This window comes from Bubalus kerabau, chromosome 8, assembly GCF_029407905.1.
Source record: "Bubalus kerabau isolate K-KA32 ecotype Philippines breed swamp buffalo chromosome 8, PCC_UOA_SB_1v2, whole genome shotgun sequence".
Classification (NCBI taxonomy): domain Eukaryota; kingdom Metazoa; phylum Chordata; class Mammalia; order Artiodactyla; family Bovidae; genus Bubalus; species Bubalus kerabau.
Genome location: NC_073631.1, coordinates 75,405,041 through 75,426,975, shown reverse-complemented (window position 1 = coordinate 75,426,975; position 21,935 = coordinate 75,405,041). Strand labels below are relative to the sequence as shown.

The 21,935-nt window shown below is 38.9% G+C and overlaps 1 protein-coding gene across 4 annotated transcripts in view; it reads right to left on the bottom strand.

Moving 5' to 3' along the window:
- Nucleotides 1-21,935, bottom strand: part of ADAM22 (ADAM metallopeptidase domain 22) — a 243,441-nt gene that overhangs the window by 118,612 nt on the left and 102,894 nt on the right. For all 4 annotated transcript variants that reach the window (XM_055590596.1, XM_055590595.1, XM_055590593.1 and 1 more), the window contains exon 4: nucleotides 3,206-3,272. In XM_055590596.1, the coding sequence (XP_055446571.1) occupies nucleotides 3,206-3,272 (67 nt within the window). The remainder of the gene's footprint in view (nucleotides 1-3,205; nucleotides 3,273-21,935) is intronic.

The window sequence follows — 21,935 nt, the reverse complement described above, 5'->3', positions numbered from 1 at the left end:
TATTTTTTAAGGAAAATTCTACCACCATTCCATCAAAGTAAAAGGTTCCCTCTCTCTGCTCAGTCACTCAATCATGTCTGACTTTGCAACCCCAATGACTATAGCCTTCCAGGCTCCTCTGTCCATGGGCTTTTTCCAGGCAAGAATACTGGAACGGATTAGTCACAAAACCTCTCCCACCCCTTAAGCAAACACGTTCTCCTCTGATACCTGCTCTTCAACACACAGCACTCTCCAATCTCCAGACTTTAACCTTGACCCACTCTCCAATGCCTTCTTACCCATCTTCTTACTGCCACAATGGAACCAATTAGGACTTTGAGACAATGATCCCTGAGTGCACTCAATTCAATTAAGTGATGGGCAGTAACCAGTTAAGTGCCAGTCAAAAGTCAATACTGGAAAATGGGTGTCTCTACATATCCATCCTTAACGATTAGGATTCTGATTCAAGGACAGGTTAGGAGTGGTCACATTCGGTCTAGAAATAATTTGAACCAATAAAAAAGATACCCAGCAGTTATTACTTTGTGATCATTATCATCAGAGATCAAATAATTTAACCAAATACTATCAGAACTAATAACACTGGTGACTGGTCATGATCATTCACTGGTAATGATACAATAATAAATCATATCTCTTCCAAGATGTCTATTTTTACTTTTTGACTCCAGGGAAATCTACTTCCTTCCCCATCCATAAATACAGAAGATTTACCATTCCTTTCCTAGTGTTCTAAAACTCCTACTATAGCAATTTTCCTGAGATATGAAAAATAAAACAGTCCTTGTACTAGAGTATGTCTTTACCATTTTTGCCCAAGGCAACTGATGCTACCGAAAAGCTACCCAAATGCATAACCAAATTTGAGAGGGATACCTAAAGGCCCACTACACAGACCACCATTTCAGTTTAAAGATAAGATTATAAAGGTGCAATTGTTAGGAACCTCCAGAAAATGAGATATGTATATAATAAGTCTAAATAAGATACATTTCACTTTGTATGACTATCTTATTTTACATTTGCTGTTGTTCAGTCACCAAGTTGAGTCCATCTTTTCATGATCCCATGGATTGCAGCACGCCAGGCTCCCTTATCCTTCACTATCTCCTGGAGTTCACTCAAATTCATGTCCATTGAGTCAATGATGCTATCTAACCATCTTGTCCTCTGCCACTTCCTTTTCCTTTTGCCTTCAATCTTTTACATAAATGTAGACTATATGGTAGATAGCATGGTGTTAAGAGTCAGCTCCAGAGATAGATAACCTAGATTCAAACTGCAGCTCTACCCCTCCTTCCTGTGTTACTTTCAGCCAGTTATGTAACCTCTCTGTACCTCAGTTCCCTGTCAAGTGGGATAATAGTTATTTTATAATCACAAGTTGTTTGGAGAATTGAACATATATAAATTCATATGACTGTCACATCATGAGCAATAAATGTTAGTGATTACTATATTAGGATTATAATACTGATGAACCAGAGCCTATGTAATGGGAAACTTCGACTAAACAAAATCCTGGCACCTTTCAGCTTCAAGACAGAAAAAGCTAGCTAGCAATAAAACAGCAAACTGCATGGTTTAGACTTATTTACTGCTCCGCATCAACTTCAGTTTCTTTTGTCTTAAAAATCCAGAGCCATAGTTCAACACAATCAAAACAAAAAGATTTTGTTCCCAGGGTATTCTAATTAATTGAGGTTTCACACTTACATTCTTAAAGTTTATGTTAAATACACAGAAGTTCTCCTTAAACTAAGGGACAAACTTCAAATTTAATTTTTAAATGAATTGGAAATAAATGTAAGTGAAAGATGATATTCATATATTTTATTAAAAGAAAACACATAAAAAGTATTTATCATATTTTTCAGCCTAAAACCTTTCTTTGTAAACTTTGATGGGGAAAAGGTTTAATAGAACTTTAAGATCAGGATTATGTACCTCTCTGATCAGAATAACACTTCCTTCAATGAGACATAGAATGCCTTGCAGATAATACAAATCATTATCTTAAGGAAAGGTCATTAAAATGTATTTCATTTTACTGTAAATAAAAAGTTACAATCAAGACCAAAACCCAGACTGTGAGAGACTGTATAGGATAAATAACCTGACTTCTTCAACAAATAAACTGCAAGGAAGAATAAAAAGAAAGATAAAGATAACCAATGGAATAAAAAAGAGTTTTTAAAAGCTGATTTTTTTAAAAAATTAAGCAAAAATAAACTCTAGGACACACTTGGATAATAAAACTATAAGCAAAAGTAAGGAAAGAATAACCACAAAAGTCAGGATAGTGTTTACATGTTTTATAAGAGGAGGGAAGGCCCTGGGTTTGGAAAGCAGCACATGGAAGAACAGGACAAGCTCTATTTCTTAAACTCCTGTTCAGAAGAAAATAAACACTTAGCTAAAACTCTTTATATTAAACATTGGTCCTAAAGAAACTCCTGGGTGCTGTCTGGTCTCATATACCTCAGACAGCATCATCAGTTGAAAGACACGTTCTTATGCCTATCAAAGTGAAAGTGCTAGTTGCTCAGTTGTGTCTGACTCTTTGCCACCCCATGGACATGTAGTCCATCAGGCTCCTTTGTCCATGGGCTTCTCCAGGCAAGAACACTGGAGTTGGTAGCCATTGCTTCTCCAGGGGATCTTCCTGACCCAAGGATCAAACTTGGGTCTACCACTTATAAATCAGAAAAAAAAAAATTTTTGTATGAAATCTTTTTCAGAGTTTACCCAACAGAACCAGTATCCTGAGATTTCTGTCTCCAGGGATTTAAAACTCTCTGGGACATCCCTGTTGACATAATAAGTTCATAATTTTTCCAGATGAATTTTTCCAAATGAATACAAAGCCAGGCACCTACCCTAGACTTAAGATTCCACCTCTTCATTCTCAGTGCTAACCTTAAAAGCCAATTTCAGAAATTATTTTCTGTGATATAATCTAAAAGAGAACTACTTGCAGTAATATTAATCCCACAAAACATAACTCCAACAATTCCTGTAGTAAAGACTTCTTTTACTGATAATTAAGTTTTCCCCTAAGCCAGTGACACATTTTAATGATAAATTCTGAAATATAAAAAACCCTAAATTGTATATTGGAAGCATCATGGAAAATTAAAATTATCATCAGCACTTAAAAGATTCTCAGAGTTTTCCTCAAGAGAAAAATTTTACTTACTTTTACTTCCACAGTCTTCCCTCCATGTTCAATGTGTCTCTCCACATATTCAGAGGACAGCAAATCACTGCAAAAAAAAAAAAAAGAAATGATGATGAAAGAGGACCTTGAATATGTAAATCATTTGAAAATCACCACTGTTGACAACATTCCAGCATGAATGATTTATTTAATATAGATTTTAAGGCAAAAACAAAACTTTATAGGTCTCTCTCTCTCTCTTTCATACACACACACATATACACACACACACAGCCTAGTACTTGTAAAAGGATATGAAGCTGAACTGACTAATCCACCTGTCACCCCCTTGCTTAGCAGAGCTAATTCCACCAATATAGTTCAGCAAGTTTAGGAAACTACCATTATTTTTAAGACATCTTATTCTTCCTTTTTTTACTTTAGCTTTTTTATATACAAACATTTTAATTTAAATTTTTATTATTCCTTACATCCTTCTTAGTTTCCTTTGCTGTTTCTCTTCTCCAACATTTGAATAGTGAGGTACTCCCAGGAGACAGTCTCTCCATATTCCTTGGTGCTCTTTTCCTGTCTCATGGCTTTAAGTATTAAGACACTGTCAATATCAAATTTTTTATTTCCAATTCAGACATTTTTTTTCTCAAACTGGAGATTTAACTGTCTACTGGATGTCTCTGCTTGAATATCTAATAGGCATATCAAGCTTAACATGCTAAGGTGGAATTCTTTCACCCTCACCCACTCCCCACCTCCTGTTCAGCCACAGCCTTCCCCAACAGCTAACTGCTTTGCTCCTACCTTTGAAATGATCTTTGCTTTAGCTTTGTATCAAAGAGTTTTGATTTGCTACTATACCATATCATTTCTCATGTGTTATGTTTGATATTTTATCTAACAGAATGTTTCCCCCCGAAAAAAAAATTAAACAGATGCAAGGAAGTTTAGAAGAAATGAAAAAGAATATACTTCAGCTTTCTAAAATAATCTTTTTTGAAATTTCTCCTAAACAACCACCAGTTTCTTATATATTGATAATTTTTAAATATTTACATCATCTTGAATATACTTATCTCTAATTCTACATATGAGAAAAAATGTCCCTTTTAATAAGGTGCCTCAAGATACAACATTCATGAAATGTTTTAAAGTCTTTAAAATTTTAAAGCACATTCACATCCTAATCTTTATCCAAGACCATACTCCCAACAGGAAAGGTACCAGCCAGATGTTTTCAAAACACTGCCCCCAACCTTACTATCAGTCTCCAACAATTTCTCCATCAGTGAGAGTGGCAGCATTTATTAGCAGAGCCAGCCAGGTTCCCTCTCTTGGGAATCTGAACTAGTAAATTCAGAAGAAAAAAAAAAAAACCAGATGAAGGAAAGAGAAATAGAAAATCAAAAATAAGCAGTCTCTTGAGAGAAACCGAGCTGTGCCTGCAGGTGAATCCTGTCACCTCAAACATAGTCTCTCTCTTGGTGGCTCTCAAGCCAAAAGATACAACCAAGCCAAAGAGCTGGAGAATAAAGAATTGAATACTTGCAACAAGTAAGGAAAACACCTTGCCCCAAAGCAGTGTCTTCCCCAAGAGCAAAATTGGGAAGTTTCAAGTTAAGGGTATGTGCATATTCATGAAAAGACTTGAGAAAATTCAGCAAAGAATTGGGGGAACAGTCAATAGAGTCCACACTTTAGTTGACTGAAGTCATGAGGGTCAGCAAAAAATCAACATCATCTTTCCTTAGGTTCCACTTGATGTAATGATTGAGCACTAGCCCTACGTGAGTTTCAAGTCTGCAAAACAGCTCAAGAAAGTACTTAAGGCCAATCTTTACCACTGAAACAGAACTGGGAGTCTTTACAACTGATTTATTATCTTTGCTGTTGTTATTTCTCTTGCCTGAAAACAGTTTATTTTGTTTCCTTAAGATCATTATTACTGAGATCTGCTCAAGGTCAAGCACTTGGCCAGGCTTATATCGCAAATGACTTCTATGTCAAAAAGCTATATCTAGTTCTTTTTCTCAAGGGACACCTCCTCCTCACCTTATTTGCTTACAAAATCAAGAGTAAAAGCCCCAGATCTCCACTGAGTAAGCCACTGAATCCAGAACAGCCCATCCCTAATGTCGGATCCTTTCTCCTTCACTGCCATGTGAGTAAACCCCCATTATGGGAGCCAGCACGAGCAAGATCAAAAGCAACTATGTAAAATGATACTTAGAGGGGGAGGAACTGTAGTAGCAGTTGGAGTAATAATAATAACAATAATAAATTTCTAAAAAAGTAGCTTTTGAGTCTTCCAGGTTTTTAAATTTCAAGGGAATATTCTTCTTTGAATTATAAAATCAAGAAATTAAGAGAGTATGAGTCACCACAGGAATGTAATTACAGCGAAGAAAAGCCTCTGCTCAGAAATTATGCAGCTATTTCAATCAAGCCTCTATATGTAAAGTTTTGCTGGAAAGGGCACTATGTAATTTAAACCAAAAGCAGCCCACACAATTTGGTTCTGTTTGTTTGCAGTATTGTGGAAGTCGGGTAAGTATTGTTATTTAATTATTGGGCTGAAAAACCTTCTATTTAAAATACCATATTTTTTCCTCTACTGAAACATAAAAATCCTTACTACCACCAATTTAGAACCTCAGTACAAATTTTTGAAGCCTCCTAAAGTAGAGATAATCAAAATTGTCTTTTTAAGTTCTATTATTTATTTTAATCATCGTTTATCATTAAGTAGGAATCTACTTAATTTTAAGTACAGGAAAACAGAGACTCTCCTTAACATATGGAAAATTTTATTTCATCTGATCAGGAAGAATTTACTCCATATTAATGGTTTACTCAAAACTGCTGTGTGAATGATTCTTTGTGAATTTTGAAAGACAGAAGTGAAAATCATTTCCAGTCAAATTCTAAACCCACTTATTTTCTAAAGGAAGTAAGGAAATGTTTTAAAAATTCAAAATGAATTCTGGGGCCTCCTTTTTAAAATTTATTTGCATGCCATAATAAGCCTGGAAAAAGCAAAACAAATACAATGTCAACATTTTCAGTCATAATAATGATTATCCTTTGTCTAGCAGACAACTGTCATGAATCAGAGGCAGCTGGTATAGTACAAAGAATTAAGTACTTTGGAATTTAAAAACAAAACCAAATATTTTTATTTCCTATCCAAACTGCCATTGACTAGCTTTGTGACCTTGGCCAAGTTATTTAATCTTTATGAACACAATTTTGTCCAAGTCTAAAATGAAGATAATAAAAATTTCCTTATAAAGTTGGTATGGTATTAAACCAGAACATATGTGAAAAGTCTCCCAAATCCTGATTTCAATTATCCCACTCCTTATGCATCATCTCCTACCCATCTTTCTCTTGAACTCTCACTTTAACTGTTTGTGTTACGGAACCCAGGTTTGGCTCAAAAGCCAATACTTGAGAGACAAGTGGTGGCTGGGGAAAAAAAAAAAAAGGTTGCTTTAATCAGAAGTCCAGCACCCTGGGGAGAAGGCAGATTTGTGTCCAAAAACCTATTCCAAACATTCTGCATGACAAGGAAAGTTTTTAAAGAGAGAATCATTTGGGGAGGAGGTCAGAGTCTTCTTTATCTTCCACTGTGTGCAAACTTTCTTCAGATTGGTTGGTAGCGAGGTAACACAGGGACTTCCCAGGTGGCACTAGTGGTAAAGAACCCTCTTGCCAATGCAGGTAGACATAAGAGATGTGGGTTTGATCCCTGGGTTGGGACGATCCCCTGGAGGAGGGCACCAGCAACCTACTCCAGTTTCCTTGCCTGGAGAATCCCATGGACATAGGCGCCTGGGGGGCTATGGTGCATAGGGTCACAAAGAATCAGACACAACTGAAGTGACTTAGCATGTACACATGAGGTAACACAGTGGTGTTCTAGTATTCCAGGAATCTTGCAGTCAGTCTGAAGTTACCATCCTCCACCTGGATGAGGGCCTTCGTTCCTACAGAAGAATCCAAACGTATTAGGAACCAGGACCGTGCCCTGATTGATTCAGCCATTTGGAACACAGGTCAAGGAGACTGAATGAAGCTCATTATCCATAAATAAGAAATGGGTAAATGGAATGGCCCTTGGAGGGGACCTGCAGTGTCCAGTTCCACTTCATTTGGAGATTTGTAAACCACTGACCCTACGTACTACTTTTTTACTGTCATTCATCTCTCTCTTGTCCACCTAATCTACTTTACAGTCCATGATTTATCATGAAATCGCTCCCTTGTTCCTCTTCCTCTCTACACTATGCTCACTTGGCCAAACCTCAACCTTGGTAAAACTTAACTCTTCTACTAATCAAAGTCTGACCCTAAGAAGCAGAACATCCTGAACGGTCATACATCTAGCCACATAATTTATGAACACAATGGTATGTGGTCCTCCTTTGCCCATAAATCCACTAGTGCATTTTCCTGGTCCATTTACTCTGAGAAGATCCTTCCAAATTTTTCTCTCCTAAAATCCCCAAGGCATTTCTTCATTATAACTCCCTGCTAATGACCTCACTTCTATATTCACTGAGAGAATGGAAACAGAAAAAGGCTGCTTCATCTTTACAAGTTACCAACACCCCTGTTTTCTGAGCCAGTCTCTGAAATAGAATAAGACCCTATGGGGCCTTCCCAGGACAGAACTTCCTCCATGCCTGACTTGTTTGTAGAAAAACTTTAGTCAAATAATAAATATAATGAGAGAAATGATAAAATGCAGAAGCAAAGGAAAATAGTCAAACAAGACCAAAAAGTAGTAGTTTAGTCATTAAGAAAAGTCAAAGACATTTAGTTCCTCCTCAAGGGCTACAGATAATATTCTGAGCCATATCCTGTGAGCTGTTTTGTAGATAATGAAATCCCACCAGGAGGAGGAAGTTAACTACACGATGACCAGACTACAGCTGTGACATAAGTTGCCACAATTCTGAGAACCAGACTCAAGAAAATCAACCCTGGAACTAAAGATCAGCTGCACCTAATATAATCAAAATGATGCTGATCAGGCCACTACATGACTAATTCAAGATGACTGTCAGAGCTGACTGTGCTGTTCTTCATATAGCCCCTTCCCTCTGCCTACACACTTCTGAAACTCCCCTTTAAACACATGCCCACTGATTAATGGTGGCGATTTGGACTTCGGACATGAGTCTGCCTTCTTTCCAGCCTCCAGAAAAAGGCACTTTCTTTTCTATCAACACATGCCTTTCCAGTATTGGCTGTTGAGCTGCTAGTGAAACAGAAATTGCTATGCAGTCAGCGCAGGACTCTGAGACCTCTGTCTTATTTTCAATAAACATCTCACTCCATTAAACTAAAACTATACCCTTTGTCGAGAATTCCTGGAATGTGTCCTTGGTCTGATAAATTATCAGCATTCAGATCCAGGGAAGGGCAGTCATTAACTTCCGTTCCATATGGGTGATCATTAATCTTTAGCCCATACTTCTGGTCCATTGTAAAATGGCCAGTGGGCATGAAAAAGGGTGGTGACTTAATCTGAGGATCAAAAAAGCAATAAAGATGTTAAACATCTTGATCTTTAAACTGATTGGTTAAAAATGACATATTTTAAGGACAGGAGCCAACCAAAACTGTACAGATTAATACTGGTAAGGATATAAACTGCTCTAAGTCCCACCTTGGGGGGACTCTTTACCCCCTCTCAGTGTCTGTGCTGACAGCTTTGTACTTTCCTTCTCCTTAATAAATCCTATTCTCTTGTTTGGGAAGTTCATTCTTTGGCTCCGTGAATAAGAACTCAATATGGTTAATGCATAACTCTCTCAGATAAATCCCAATATTCAAGTCTCCACTCAAAATGTATCCTACTAATAACTTCACAGTGAAGAAAACTGGGAGACATCAACCTTAACTGAGTGATAATAGCTAACATTGTCAATAACAGAAGAAACCAAAATCATGAGCCCCTGCAGTGATGCACTGAGGATGCATCATTACAGTATTCCCACTAAATATGCATAAGAAAGAAACAAATGAATAGAGAAATCCAAATCAGCAATAGATTTTCAACCAAATAGCCTCAGAGAAAAGACCTAATCCAAAGTGCTTCCATGCAAATGTGACCTCAAGGTCAAGATCAAATCAAGTGTATGATAGTAAGACCCTTTGATAAGACCTCAGAAGGTCTTAGAGTTATTTTGCTTAACCTATATCATCTATATTTTTAAAGTTTTTAATATTTTTAAGAGCCTGCCTATGAGATTCTCAGCTATAGCAAAAAGTTTCTAAGAATCTCAAGGTATGACTCATAGATATTCTCACCTAAACAAAAAGACTTCTAAGAATCTTAAGGGCATGTTACTCCAAGTAGAGAAAGGCCTGTCTCAAGACTTGTGGATTTGGTTTGTCTTATGGGATAAATACCAATAAGATTCAAATGAAACCCTCCAAAAAACCACTGCCAGCTTGGGTTAAAACACACAAGTTAATTCAAGTCTTTTACAGCCAGGAAGCAGACCCAGAAAGATACTTAGATTAAGGCTTGGGTCATTTCTCATGGAAAGAAAATGGTGACGTAAATGGTGGAGCAAAGAACCATTAGCAACCACTACCAGGACGATGAACAGAGCTTTAATCAACATATAATCCCTTTCTCAAAACAGAGGAACTGGTGACATACTCCTGGCTGACTATCAGAATTTCAATGGACCAGTGATAGCTGGGTATCTCCTATTTCTCTGGTTTTTAAATAGCAATATCTACTGAAATCATCCTATCCTTATTTCCCATTATATATTGAATGTATGTGGAATAGATAACTTGTCCTTTTAGTTCAAAGGCCTGTATCTGTGTCACCTCATCTACAAATGTTTAATCAGATTGAGATGGTAAGAATTTGAACCTTGAGTTTGAGCCTGATAGCATAATGGAATGAGATTGTTCAGGAGTCTTTGAAGGAATATGTGCATTTTACATATGTGAGAAATGTAAATAATTTGTGGTCAGATGATAGACTGTGGTTGAACAAAGATGTCTACAAACTCTTTGTCACTCCTCTCATGGTAAAGTGGAGATCATTTCTCCTCTCCTTGCAGCTGAGCTGGTCCTAGAACAAACACAATGAGACAGAAGTGATATTGTGTAACATCTGAGATCTGCAACTTTCACTTCCATGCATATGGAACTCTCCATCTTTGAATATTTGAATCCACTCACCATGCTGTGAGCAAGTTTAAGCAGCCATACAACAAGACCCTTGTAGAGTTTCTAGCTGACAGCCCCAGTTGAATTTCCAGCCAGGGCTGGCAGTAATTCCTAACCATATGATTGAGACCAGTTTGGATCTTCCAGATGTAATATAATAGTGCCCCAGCTAATATTACATGAAGCAAAACTGCCCAATCAAACTACAAAATTTTATAAAATAATACACTGCAAGGCAATAGGCTAATTATGCCTTCTTATTCATATATTCAATGATTGTTACATTATACAAAATTAGCATCATGTTTTCCTTTTAGAGCAGTCTCCAGGGAATTCCCTGGCAGTATAGTGATTAGGCGGAGAAGGCAATGGCACCCCACTCCAGTACTTTTGCCTGGAAAATCCCATGGATGGAAGAGCCTGGTAGGGTGCAGTCCACGGGGTCGCTAAGAGTCAGACACAACTGAGCTACTTCACTTTCACTTTTGACTTTCATGCATTGGAGAAGGAAATGGCAACCCACTCCAATGTTTTTGCCTGGAGAATCCCAGGGACGGGGGAGCCTGGTGGGCTGCCGTCTATGGGGTTGCACGGAGTTGGACACGACTGAAGTGACTTAGCAGCAGCAGCAGCATAGTGGTTAGGACTCAATGCTTTCACTGCAGGGCCCAGGTTCTATCCCTGGTCAGGGAAATAAGATCCCACAAGTTGTGTGGCATGGTCCTCCCCAAAAAACAGAGAGAGAGAAAATGTGCACAATGTAACTTGTTTTAGATGTTAACGTAGCAACAACTTACAATTTTTTGACTTTAAGATGGTGCAAAAGCTACATGCATGTGGTAGAAATCATATTTAGATTTTGGATTTTGACTGTTTCCTGGCCTAGCAGTATACTTTATGATACTCTCTTGTGATGCTGGGCAGGTCAGAGAACAGCGGCTCCCAGTCAGCCACACAATTACAATAATAATCAATCTAGGTACTTACAGCCATTCTGTTTCCATGCCAACCTTTCCATTTTTCACTTTCAGTACAGTATTCAATAAATTACATGAGATATTAAATACTTTATTATAAAGCAGGTTTTGTATTAGATGATGTTGCCCAACTGTAGACAAATGTAAGTGTTCTGAGCATATGTAAGGTAGGCTAGGCTAAGCTATGGAGAAGGCAATGGCACCCCACTCCAGTACTCTTGCCTGGAAAATCCCATGGATGGAAGAACCTGGTAGGCTGCAGTCCATGAGGTCGCGAAGAGCTGGACACAACTGAGAGACTTCACTTTCACTTTTCACTTTCATGCATTGGAGAAGGAAATGGCAACCCACTCCAGTGTTCTTGCCTGGAGAATCCCTCGGACGGGGGAGCCTGGTGGGCTGCCGTCTATGGGGTTGCACAGAGTCGGGCACAACTGAAGCAACTTAGCAGCAGCAGCAGCAGGCTAAGCTATGATGTTCCATAGGTTATGTGTATTAAATGCATTTTCAACTTTTCAGGACATAACCCTATCATACGCTGAGGAAGTTCTGCAAGAGAATTATAAAAGTTTCAAATATGACTACAATCCACCCAGTGAAATAGTAAAAAGCCCCATAGGTCATGGGTCACAATGGAAAATCAACAGATTCCGTTAGGTACTTAGACCAAGAAAACCTTTTCAGAAGTATAGAACTGGGAAAATAGAAATTTTAAGGACTCAAATTTCATTATTATATTTAATAGTAATAAAAAATGATAAGCTTAGAAAGTTTTTTAAAGAAAACATTCTTCCCATTCTCTCCATTCTATACTTTGTTTCCCTCATTTCATCTTTTCTCTCCTTTATTTTCTTACTTTGTTTAGCCAAGCATTAATCTTCCAGATTCTCTGACAAGCTAACGTCTTTGCTGAGAAGCCTCACTACAGAAAATGGATAAATGTCCTGAACTTTCATATCACTGAGAATTAATCATCCAGTTTTTAGCACTGTTATGTGCAAAAACTGTTATCTGAATACTCAGTGTGTAATAACTAGTACTTACAATTCCTATTTTGCTTAAACTAAGTTAAAGGGAAACTACAAATGTGAATCAAAAGTTTTTCCAAGATCTGCCTTTTGGATGAGAGTTTCATTTTATTATTTTACAATTTCTAAACATGAAAATTCCTTTCCTATTTATACATATACAAGAGATTTTCTGTGTACCCTTGTACCTAAAGTGGAGGCTATTTTAGCTATATTCTGCTGAGGACATCTTAATCTGATGAAAATTTTCAGGGAGCTTTCATTGTGAATATCAAGGACTAGGGACTTAAAGTAAATATGATCAGATGTAAGTTGCAATAGGTACTGTCATTAACATTAGCTCTTGTTTATAAAATCCTTATTCTTACTAAGGCAAAGGTTTCCAAGCCTTGCTTTAGAGCAGAATCATAGTTTTGTTTATTAATAACTGGTATCCCCACATCTACCAAATCAGAATCTCCTAGGTTTATTCTGATATATGAAAAATATACTGATGATATATGAAAATATATATACCAGGACATGAAAGTACAATCAAATTATATCTAAAAATATTCTAGTAAAATTTTATTAATATAATAGTATGTTGGCATATTCTGATCATTGTGACTCATTACCACATTGAAAGCCAAAGACACAAGGGAACCCATTACAGCAAAGCAATTAAAACCAATCCCTGAAAAATAGTATGGCAAACAATGAATGGGGTTGGGGGGGAACTCCATTACAACCAAATCAAGGACTGATTTTTTCAGAAAAAATCTGACAGTTAGTTAAAAATATATTTAGATTTTCAGTAAGTACCCTAGAAGTGAGAGGTTTTGGTATTCTTTTTTTTTAATTGCAATTTTTAGGTGTGGTTCAAATAAATTATTTATTTATACTAATTAAAGATTTCAATTTCTATATCAATTAGTTGAAAATCATCAAGACAGAGTTAGCCTCAAATTCTCTCTTTCTATTGCCATCTACCTAATTAACATCTTTACCTTCATCTCCTTCCTCTCTACATCCATATTCTAGGAGTGAGACCATACCCCTTAGCTGGACTCCATAGTCACAGGTCAAGAGCCCATGCTCAAAATAAGACTTCTCCACACTCTCACTTGCACAACCTTTTGAGTTGGAATCAAATGGGAGTCCCAAACTCTGTTAGTTCCTGGCAAGAGAGCATCTACTTGCCAACAAAACTCACAGTGATATTCTTTAGAATCATCAAGATTAACCAAATCAGGCCTTTTGTCTTAGTTCATGTAGTGGCCTCAAGAAGCTCAGGCTCCCAAATCATCCTTCATCTCCAGCTGTCTAACCTCCATGTGGGTGTTCTGCCCCTTTTCCCGTCATGCCCCATCTCCAGATATGATGCCTTTCAGAACTTACTCATGGCCATTAGGAAAAATCCCCTATCTCTAATCTCTTCTTTGAATACTTCCTTCACTATCTTCCCCTGGAGGAGGAAATGACAACCTACTCCAGTATTCTTGCCTGGAGAATCCCATGCAAAGAGGAGCCCAGTGGGTTACAGTCCACAGAGTCACAAAGAGTTGGACTTGACTGAGCAACTAACACTTTCACATTTTCACCATCTTACTCTGAGAACCAACTTCCCAGTGGAGGAACTGCTTCTCCTGCAAACCCTTAAGTATAGACTGCAAGTCTGGAGAGGACGGGGGAAGCTACCCTTTTTACCTCTCACTGCTATGTCATGCCATTCTCCCTCATTCTGTTAGGGAAATACTGACTGAAACCACCCACCCTGGCCAGGAACCATAGTAAACATTTGCATGAGTTATTTTATGACAGGAGGTCCTGGTAAGGAACATGGAAATAACAAGCCAAAACCAATCGGAAGAATTCGGGAAAGGTACTAACCTCCCAGAATCCTCCTCGCTGGAATCCATCTTGGCTGTGCAATATGTGTGCCACCAGGAAGGACCCTGAGTCAGAATGATTGCCCAGAGAGAACCCAGAAATGAACCCCTTTACCATAAAACCAGAAACTTGGAACCACATTGGCAGAGCAGTTCTACTGAGTTCCCTTACCCTCCTGTTCTCTGCCCGGGTGCCTCTTCCCAATAAAGTCTCTTGCTTTGTCAGCACTGTGTCTCCTCAGACATTCATTTTGGAGTGTTAGATAAGAGCACACTCTTGGGCCCTGGCAGGGGACCCCTTCCTGAAACAATTTTACTAAAAATCATCCCATTTTGTATCTCATATCATCAGATTATACTGTCTATCATTGATCCTCATAGTAACGTATTGACTCCTGGTCAATTCCCCTCATTTCCCTGAAGATTTTAACTTTTAGTTTACAATCACACTTGCCAGCACTACTCCTGTTGTAAATATTGGTGATTTTGATATCTATTTAAGTGATCCTTCTAATTCAGGCTTCTCAGACTCTTGACTTCATGTCTCCCAATAATCTTCTCCACTCTATATTATCCTTACATCATTCACATAACACAGTCTCAAATTCAAGCATCTCACTCTCTGACCAACTCCATTCCTTCTAGCTTTCTCTTTCAAAATTCCATTTCAATCCTTTGACCACAATAAGACCTAAAACTCATGAATTCACTATGATTTCACTGTCCTCACCTATCTCATGTCTCACTCCCTTCCTTTATCAGCTTAAATTCAATCTTCAGTTCAGTTCAGTCGCTCAGTCGTGTCCAACTCTTTGCGACCCCATGAGTCGCAGCATGCCAGGCCTCCCTGTCCATCACCAACTCCCGGAGTTCACTCAAACTCATGTCCGTCGAGTTGGTGATGCCATCCAGCCATCTCATCCTCTGTCGTCCCCTTCTCCTCCTGCCCCCAATCCCTCCCAGCATCAGAGTCTTTTCCAATGAGTCAACTCTTCGCATGAGGTGGCCAAAGTACTAGAGTTTCAGCTTTAGCATCATTCCTTTCAAAAAAATCCCAGGGCTGATCTCCTTCAGAATGGACTGGTTGGATCTCCTTGCAGTCCAAGGGACTCTCAAGAGTCTTCTCCAACACCACAGTTCAAAAGCAGTAATTCTTCGGCGCTCAGCTTTCTTCACAGTCCAACTCTCACATCCATACATGACCACAGGAAAAACCATAGCCTTGACTCTGCTTTTTAATATGTAATGTCTCTGCTTTTTAATATGCTGTCTAGGTTGGTCATAACTTTCCTTCCAAAAAGTAAGCGTATTTTAATTTCATGGCTGCAGTCGCCATCTGCAGTGACTTTGGAGCCCATAAAAATAAAGTCAGCCACTGTTTCCACTGTTTCCCCATCTATTTGCCATGAAGCGATGGACCGGATGCCATGATCTTCGTTTTCTGAATGTTGAGCTTTAAGCCAACTTTTTCACTCTCCTCTTTCACTTTCAAGAGGCTTTTTAGTTCCTCTTCACTTTCTGCCATAAGGGTGGTGTCATCTGCATATCTGAGGTTATTGATATTTCTCCCAGCAATCTTGATTCCAGCTTGTGCTTCTTCCAGCCCGTGTTTCTCATGATGTACTCTGCATATAAGTTAAATAAGCAGGGCGACAATATAAAGCCTTGACGCACTCCTTGTCCTATTTGGAACCAGTCTATTGTTCCATGTCCAGTTCTAACTGTTGCTTCCTGACCTGCACATACCTTTCTCAAGAGGCAGGTCAGGTGGTCTGGTATTCCCATATCTTCCAGAATTTCCCACAGTTTATTGTGATCCACACAGTCAAAGGCTTTGGCACAGTCAATAAAGCAGAAATAGATGTTTTTCTGGAACTTTCTTCCTTTTCCATGATCCAGCGGATGTTGGCAATTTAGTTCCTCTGCCTTTTCTAAAACCAGCTTGAACATCTGGAAGTTCACGGTTCACATATTGCTGAAGCCTGGCTTGGAGAATTTTGAGCATTACTTTACTAACATGTGAGATGAGTGCAATTGTGCAGTAGTTCGAGCATTCTTTGTCATTGCCTTTCTTTGGGATTGGAATGAAAACTGACCTTTTCCAGTCCTGTGGCCACTGCTGAGTTTTCCAAATTTGCTGGCATATTGAGTGCAGCACTTTCACAGCATCATCTTTCAGGATTTGAAAGAGCTCAACTGGAATTCCATCACCTCCACTAGCTTGGTTCGTAGTGATGCTTTCTAAGGCCCACTTGACTTCACATTCCAGAATGTCTAGCTCTAGGTGAGTGATCACACCGTCATGATTATCTTGGTCATGAAGATCTTTTTTGTACAGTTCTTCTGTGTATTCTTGCCACCTCTTCTTAATCTCTTCTGCTTCTGTTAGGTCCATACCATTTCTGTCCTTTATCGAGCCCATCTTTGCATGAAATGTTCCCTTGGTATCTCTAATTTTCTTGAAGAGATCTCTAGTCTTTCCCATTCTGTTGTTTTCCTCTATTTCTTTCCACTGATTACTGAGGAAGGCTTCCTTATCTCTCCTTGCTATTCTTTGGAACTCTACATTCAGATGCTTATATCTTTCCTTTTCTCCTTTGCTTTTCGCTTCTCTTCTTTTCACAGCTATTTGTAAGGCCTCCTCAGACAGCCATTTTGCTTTTTTGCATTTCTTTTCCATGGGGATGGTCTTGATCCTTGTCTCCTGTAGAATGTCATGAACCTCCGTCCATAGTTCATCAGGCACTCTATCTATCAGATATCGTGCAGAAGAGTCGAGAGGAGCTACTCCACGTTCAAGGTCAGGAGGGGCGGCTATGAGGAGATACCCCTCATCCAAGGTAAGGAGCAGTGGCTGTGCTTTGCTGGAGCAGCTGTGAAGAGATACCCCACGTCCAAGGTAAGAGAAACCCAAGTAAGACGGTAGGTGTTTCGAGAGACATCAGAGGGCAGACACACAAACCATAATCACAGAAAACTAGTCAATCTAATCACACAGACCACATCTAACTCAATGAAATTCAATCCTAGTATTTACTATTTTGCAAATCTCCCTACCCATCTCCTAACACATGTTTCTCCCTTCTCTAAGCCAATTCTAGTTTAAACGAACTTTTTACTGGCTTCATACCCACTCGGTACAACGTAATGGAGCTGAAGAACAGCATATCATCAGGCTGACTGTACTCACTTTATGCTGACAACCACCAACCTCAAGGAGTCCCTTAAAGCTGCCTGGAAATTGTATTCCCTTTGTCCAGGACATTTACTCTCCTAACTGTGTCTCAACACCATTTCATGCCTTCTCCTTCTTTATTCAAACCCCCAACATCTACTCCCCATGTCTTTTGAGAAGATGATTATGTTACCTACAACACTGAGGGGAAAAAAGCAATCAAAAGGTAAGTCCCATAGACTTTTATCACCGCTTCTTTGTACCTACCAGCATCCTCCATACTCATACGCTCAGCCTCTCCTCCTGTTCTAGGAGTTAGTTGCCCATGTAATTATCCCGAGTCAGTCCCTCCACTTGTACACCACAATCCTTGCCTACCTGAGGATATGGCCACCAGACAGTCCTTGCTCTCTTGTATCATCAATCCCCTCTTTTTACTAGCTCTTCCCTATTACTGTATAAACTCTTATTTCTCCCATTTCCAGAAACAAAACAATTCTAACGTAATTTTCCTGCCCAAAAACTGCTATGTGTCCTTCTGTCCATTAAGCAAGACAACTCTAAAGAGAATTATCCATAGTCATTATTTACCTTTTTCTCCTCCATTATCTCTTGAACCCATCTAATCAGATTTTCACCACACTTCACCAAAACCACTCTTATTGAAGTCACTAATTACCTTTCCATGTTGTTATATCTAACATCAATTCTCAATCTTCCCATGACTCCACCCACAAGCAACATTTGAGTCAGTCCACTACCCCCTTCTCTTGGAAATACTTCCTTCGATTTTTTACCAGACACCACACTCTCCTGGTTTTTCTCCTACTTCTCCTCTTGCTGTTTTTCCATACCCTTTGCTAGGTTATTCCCATTCCTCCAGTCTCTAAACATTGTAGGGTCTGGAGGTTCAGCTCTTGATGCTTCTCTCACTCCTTTGGTGATTTCATCTAATGTCTCTCCCTGAATAACAACTACATTCTGGTGACTCTCAGATTTATATCTCTAGTTTAGAATTCTCAGAATAATGTCCAACTCCATACTCACCATCTCCTTGCTGTTTATCAAATAAGCACATCATACCTAATATGTCCAAACATGAGCTTCTGATCTTGTCTGACACACAAGCTATATGTAAAGGTTCAATCTGGCAGAAATATGTAGGGCATTTGAAATGTTTATTCTTCTATCATGATCATACAATTTTTATAATGGAAAATCATTCAATTAAATCCAAGCCAAGGAAATCTAGAAAATATGGATATGAAATAGACACCAAAGAAAGAAAATTATATCTCACCATGTCTCAAAACTCCAGCAATGAGTCCTTAAAAGGTGCCCTTTCTGCTCTCATACATTTCATTCTAATCCATTAGCTGTTATTTCAGTACCTGTCTTTCAATTCCAAGAACCATTTCCAGCTAATGAGCAAATGATAATCACACCAAGTCAAGCTATTTTATTTTTGTTCCAGAAAATTGCATGTTTCTTCACAATACCAGAATGCTACAATTAATAATGAGTGGTTTTTAAAAACTTTAACAGAACTAAGTAACCAGCTGAATACTATCACTTTCAAAACTGTCTTCTTGAGATCCTCTTTATTCATGCCAGTAACTTTGCAATGGCTGAAAACTTTGTTGATATTTCCCTTTTGGAATTGCTTTCAGAGATGATTTACAAGACACATAAGACACCAGTCTCATTTTTTTCCAAACCGTATCTCTAAATAATAAATAGGCCAATTACCCACTCTAGTGAAAAGACAATTGTGACTTGCTACTTCCAAGACACAGATATACCTGTACTAAATGAAGTTATGCCACCATAACATAAAAATTCCAAAAATCTGCTATAGACTTTGATAGCAATCCTCCTCAAAAGATCTCACATTGCTTAGAGCTGAGCTGTTATTGTAATACACGTCCTGCAGTGACAACTTTGAATAGGACAACTCACCTGGCTATCCAAGTGTTGAAAAACTTGTTTAAAAAAGCTTCATTAGGTCACAGTCACGCCTCAATCAGCATAAATGAGCAATAAATGAAAAGAAAACTAATCAGGATCTTGACTCTTATGATCTGACCCAGAATTACTTTCTATAGTCTGCTGCTGCTGCTGCTAAGTCACTTCAGTCGTGTCCGACTCTGTGTGACCCCATAGAGGCAGCCCACCAGGCTCCCCCGTCCCTGGGATTCTCCAGGCAAGAACACTGGAGTGGGTTGCCATTCAAAACACCAAACCGCAAACAAAAGTTAAGGATGCTTTGGCCTCCTATTCTCTTCAGTTCACTTCAGTTCAGTCACTCAGTCATGTCCGACTCTTTGTAACCCCATGGACCGCAGGAAGCCAGGCCTCCCTGCCCATTACCAACTCCTGGAGTTGACCCAAACTCATGTCCATTGAGTCGATGATGCCATCCAACCATCTCATCCTCTGTCATCCCCTTCTCCTCTTGCCTTCATTCTTTCCCAGCATCAGGGTCTTTTCAAATGGGTCAGCTCTCACATCAGGTGGCTAAAGTATCAGAGTTCCAGCTTCAGCATCAGTCCTTCCAATGAATATTCAGGACAGATCTCCTTTAGGATGGACTGGTTGCATCTCCTTGTAGTCCAAGGGACTCTCAAGAATCTTCTCCAACACCACAGTTCAAAAGCATCATTCTTTGGCACTCAGCTTTCTTTATAGTCCAACTCTCACATCCATACATGACTGTTGGAAAAACCATAGCCTTGACTAGATGAACCTTTGTTGGCAAAGTAATATCTCTGCTTTCTAATATGCTGTCTAGTTTGGTCATAACTTTCCTTCCAAGGAGTAAGCGTCTTTTAATTTCATGGCTGCAGTCACCATATGTAGTGATTTTGGAGCCCCAAAAAATAAAGTCAGCCACTGTTTCCACTGTTTCCCCATCTATTTGCCATAAAGTTGATGGGACCGGATGCCATGATCTTCATTTTCTGAATGTAGAATTTTAAGCCAACTTTTTCACTCTTCTCTTTCACTTTCATCAAGAGTCTCTTTAGTTCTTCTTCACTTTCTGCTATAAGGGTGGTGCCATCTGCACATCTGAGGTTATTGATATTTCTCCCAGCTATCTTGATTGCAGCTTGTGCTTCTTCCAGCCCAGCGTTTCTCATGATGTACTCTGCATATAAGTTAAATAAGCAGGGGGACAATATACAGCCTTGACGTACTCCTTTTCCTATTTGGAACCAGTATGTTGTTCCATGTCCATTTCTAACTGTTGCTTCCTGACCTACATATAGGTTTCTCAAGAGGCAGGTCAGGTGGTCTGGTATTCCCATCTCTTTCAGAATTTTCTACAGTTTATTGTGATCCACACAGTCAAAGGCTTTGGCATAGTCAATAAAGCAGAAATAGATGTCTTTCCGGAACTTTCTTCCTTTTTCCATGATCCAGAGGATGTTGGCCTTTTCTAAAACCAGCTTGAACATCTGGAAGTTCACAGTTCACATATTGCTGAAGCCTGGCTTGGAGAATTTTGAGCATTACTTTACTAGCGTGTGAGATGAGGGCAATTGTGCGGTAGTTTGAGCATTCTTTGGCATTGCCTTTCTTTGGGATTGGAATGAAAATTGACCTTTTCCAGTCCTGTGGCCACTGCTGAGTTTTCCAAATTTGCTGACACGATGAATGCAGCACTTTCACAGAATCATCTTTTAGGGTTTGAAATAGCTCAACTGAATTCCATCACCTCCACTAGCTTTGTTTGTAGTGATGCTTTCTAAGGCCCACTTGACTTCACATTCCAGCATGTCTGGCTCTAGGTGAGTGATTGTACCATCGTGATTGTCTGGGTCATGAAGACCTTTTTTGTACAGTTCTTCTGTGTATTCTTGCCACCTCTTCTTAAGATCTGCTTCTGTTAGGTCCATACCATTTCTGTCCTTTATTAAGCCCATCTTTGCATGAAATGTTCCCTTGGTATCTCTAATTTTCTTGAAGAGATCTCTAGTCTTTCCCATTCTGTTGTTTTCCTCTATTTCTTTCCACTGATTACTGAGGAAGGCTTCCTTATCTCTCCTTGCTCTTCTTTGGAACTCTGCATTCAAATGGCTATATCTTTCCTTTTCTCCTTTGCTTTTCGCTTCTCTTCTTTTCACAGCTATTTGTGAAGCCTCCTCAGAGAGCCATTTTGCTTTTTTGCATTTCTTTTTCTTGGGGATAGTCTTGATCCCTGTCTCCTGTACAATGTCATGAACCTCCATCCATAGTTCATCAGGCACTCTGTCTATCAGATCTATTCTCTTAAATCTATTTTTCACTTCCACTGTATAATCATAAGGGATTTCATTTAGGTCAAAATTACCTCTAGGGAAACCTTTTAGGAGTACATTTTCTTGTGGAAAATTACTGAACTTTTTGCATTTGAAAAATATGCAAAAGGAGATAAGGAAGCAGTGGAGAAACTGTCATACACATCAGTTGTGCATGTCTATAACTCCAAACAAAGAGGGATTGATTATCTAAGGTCTT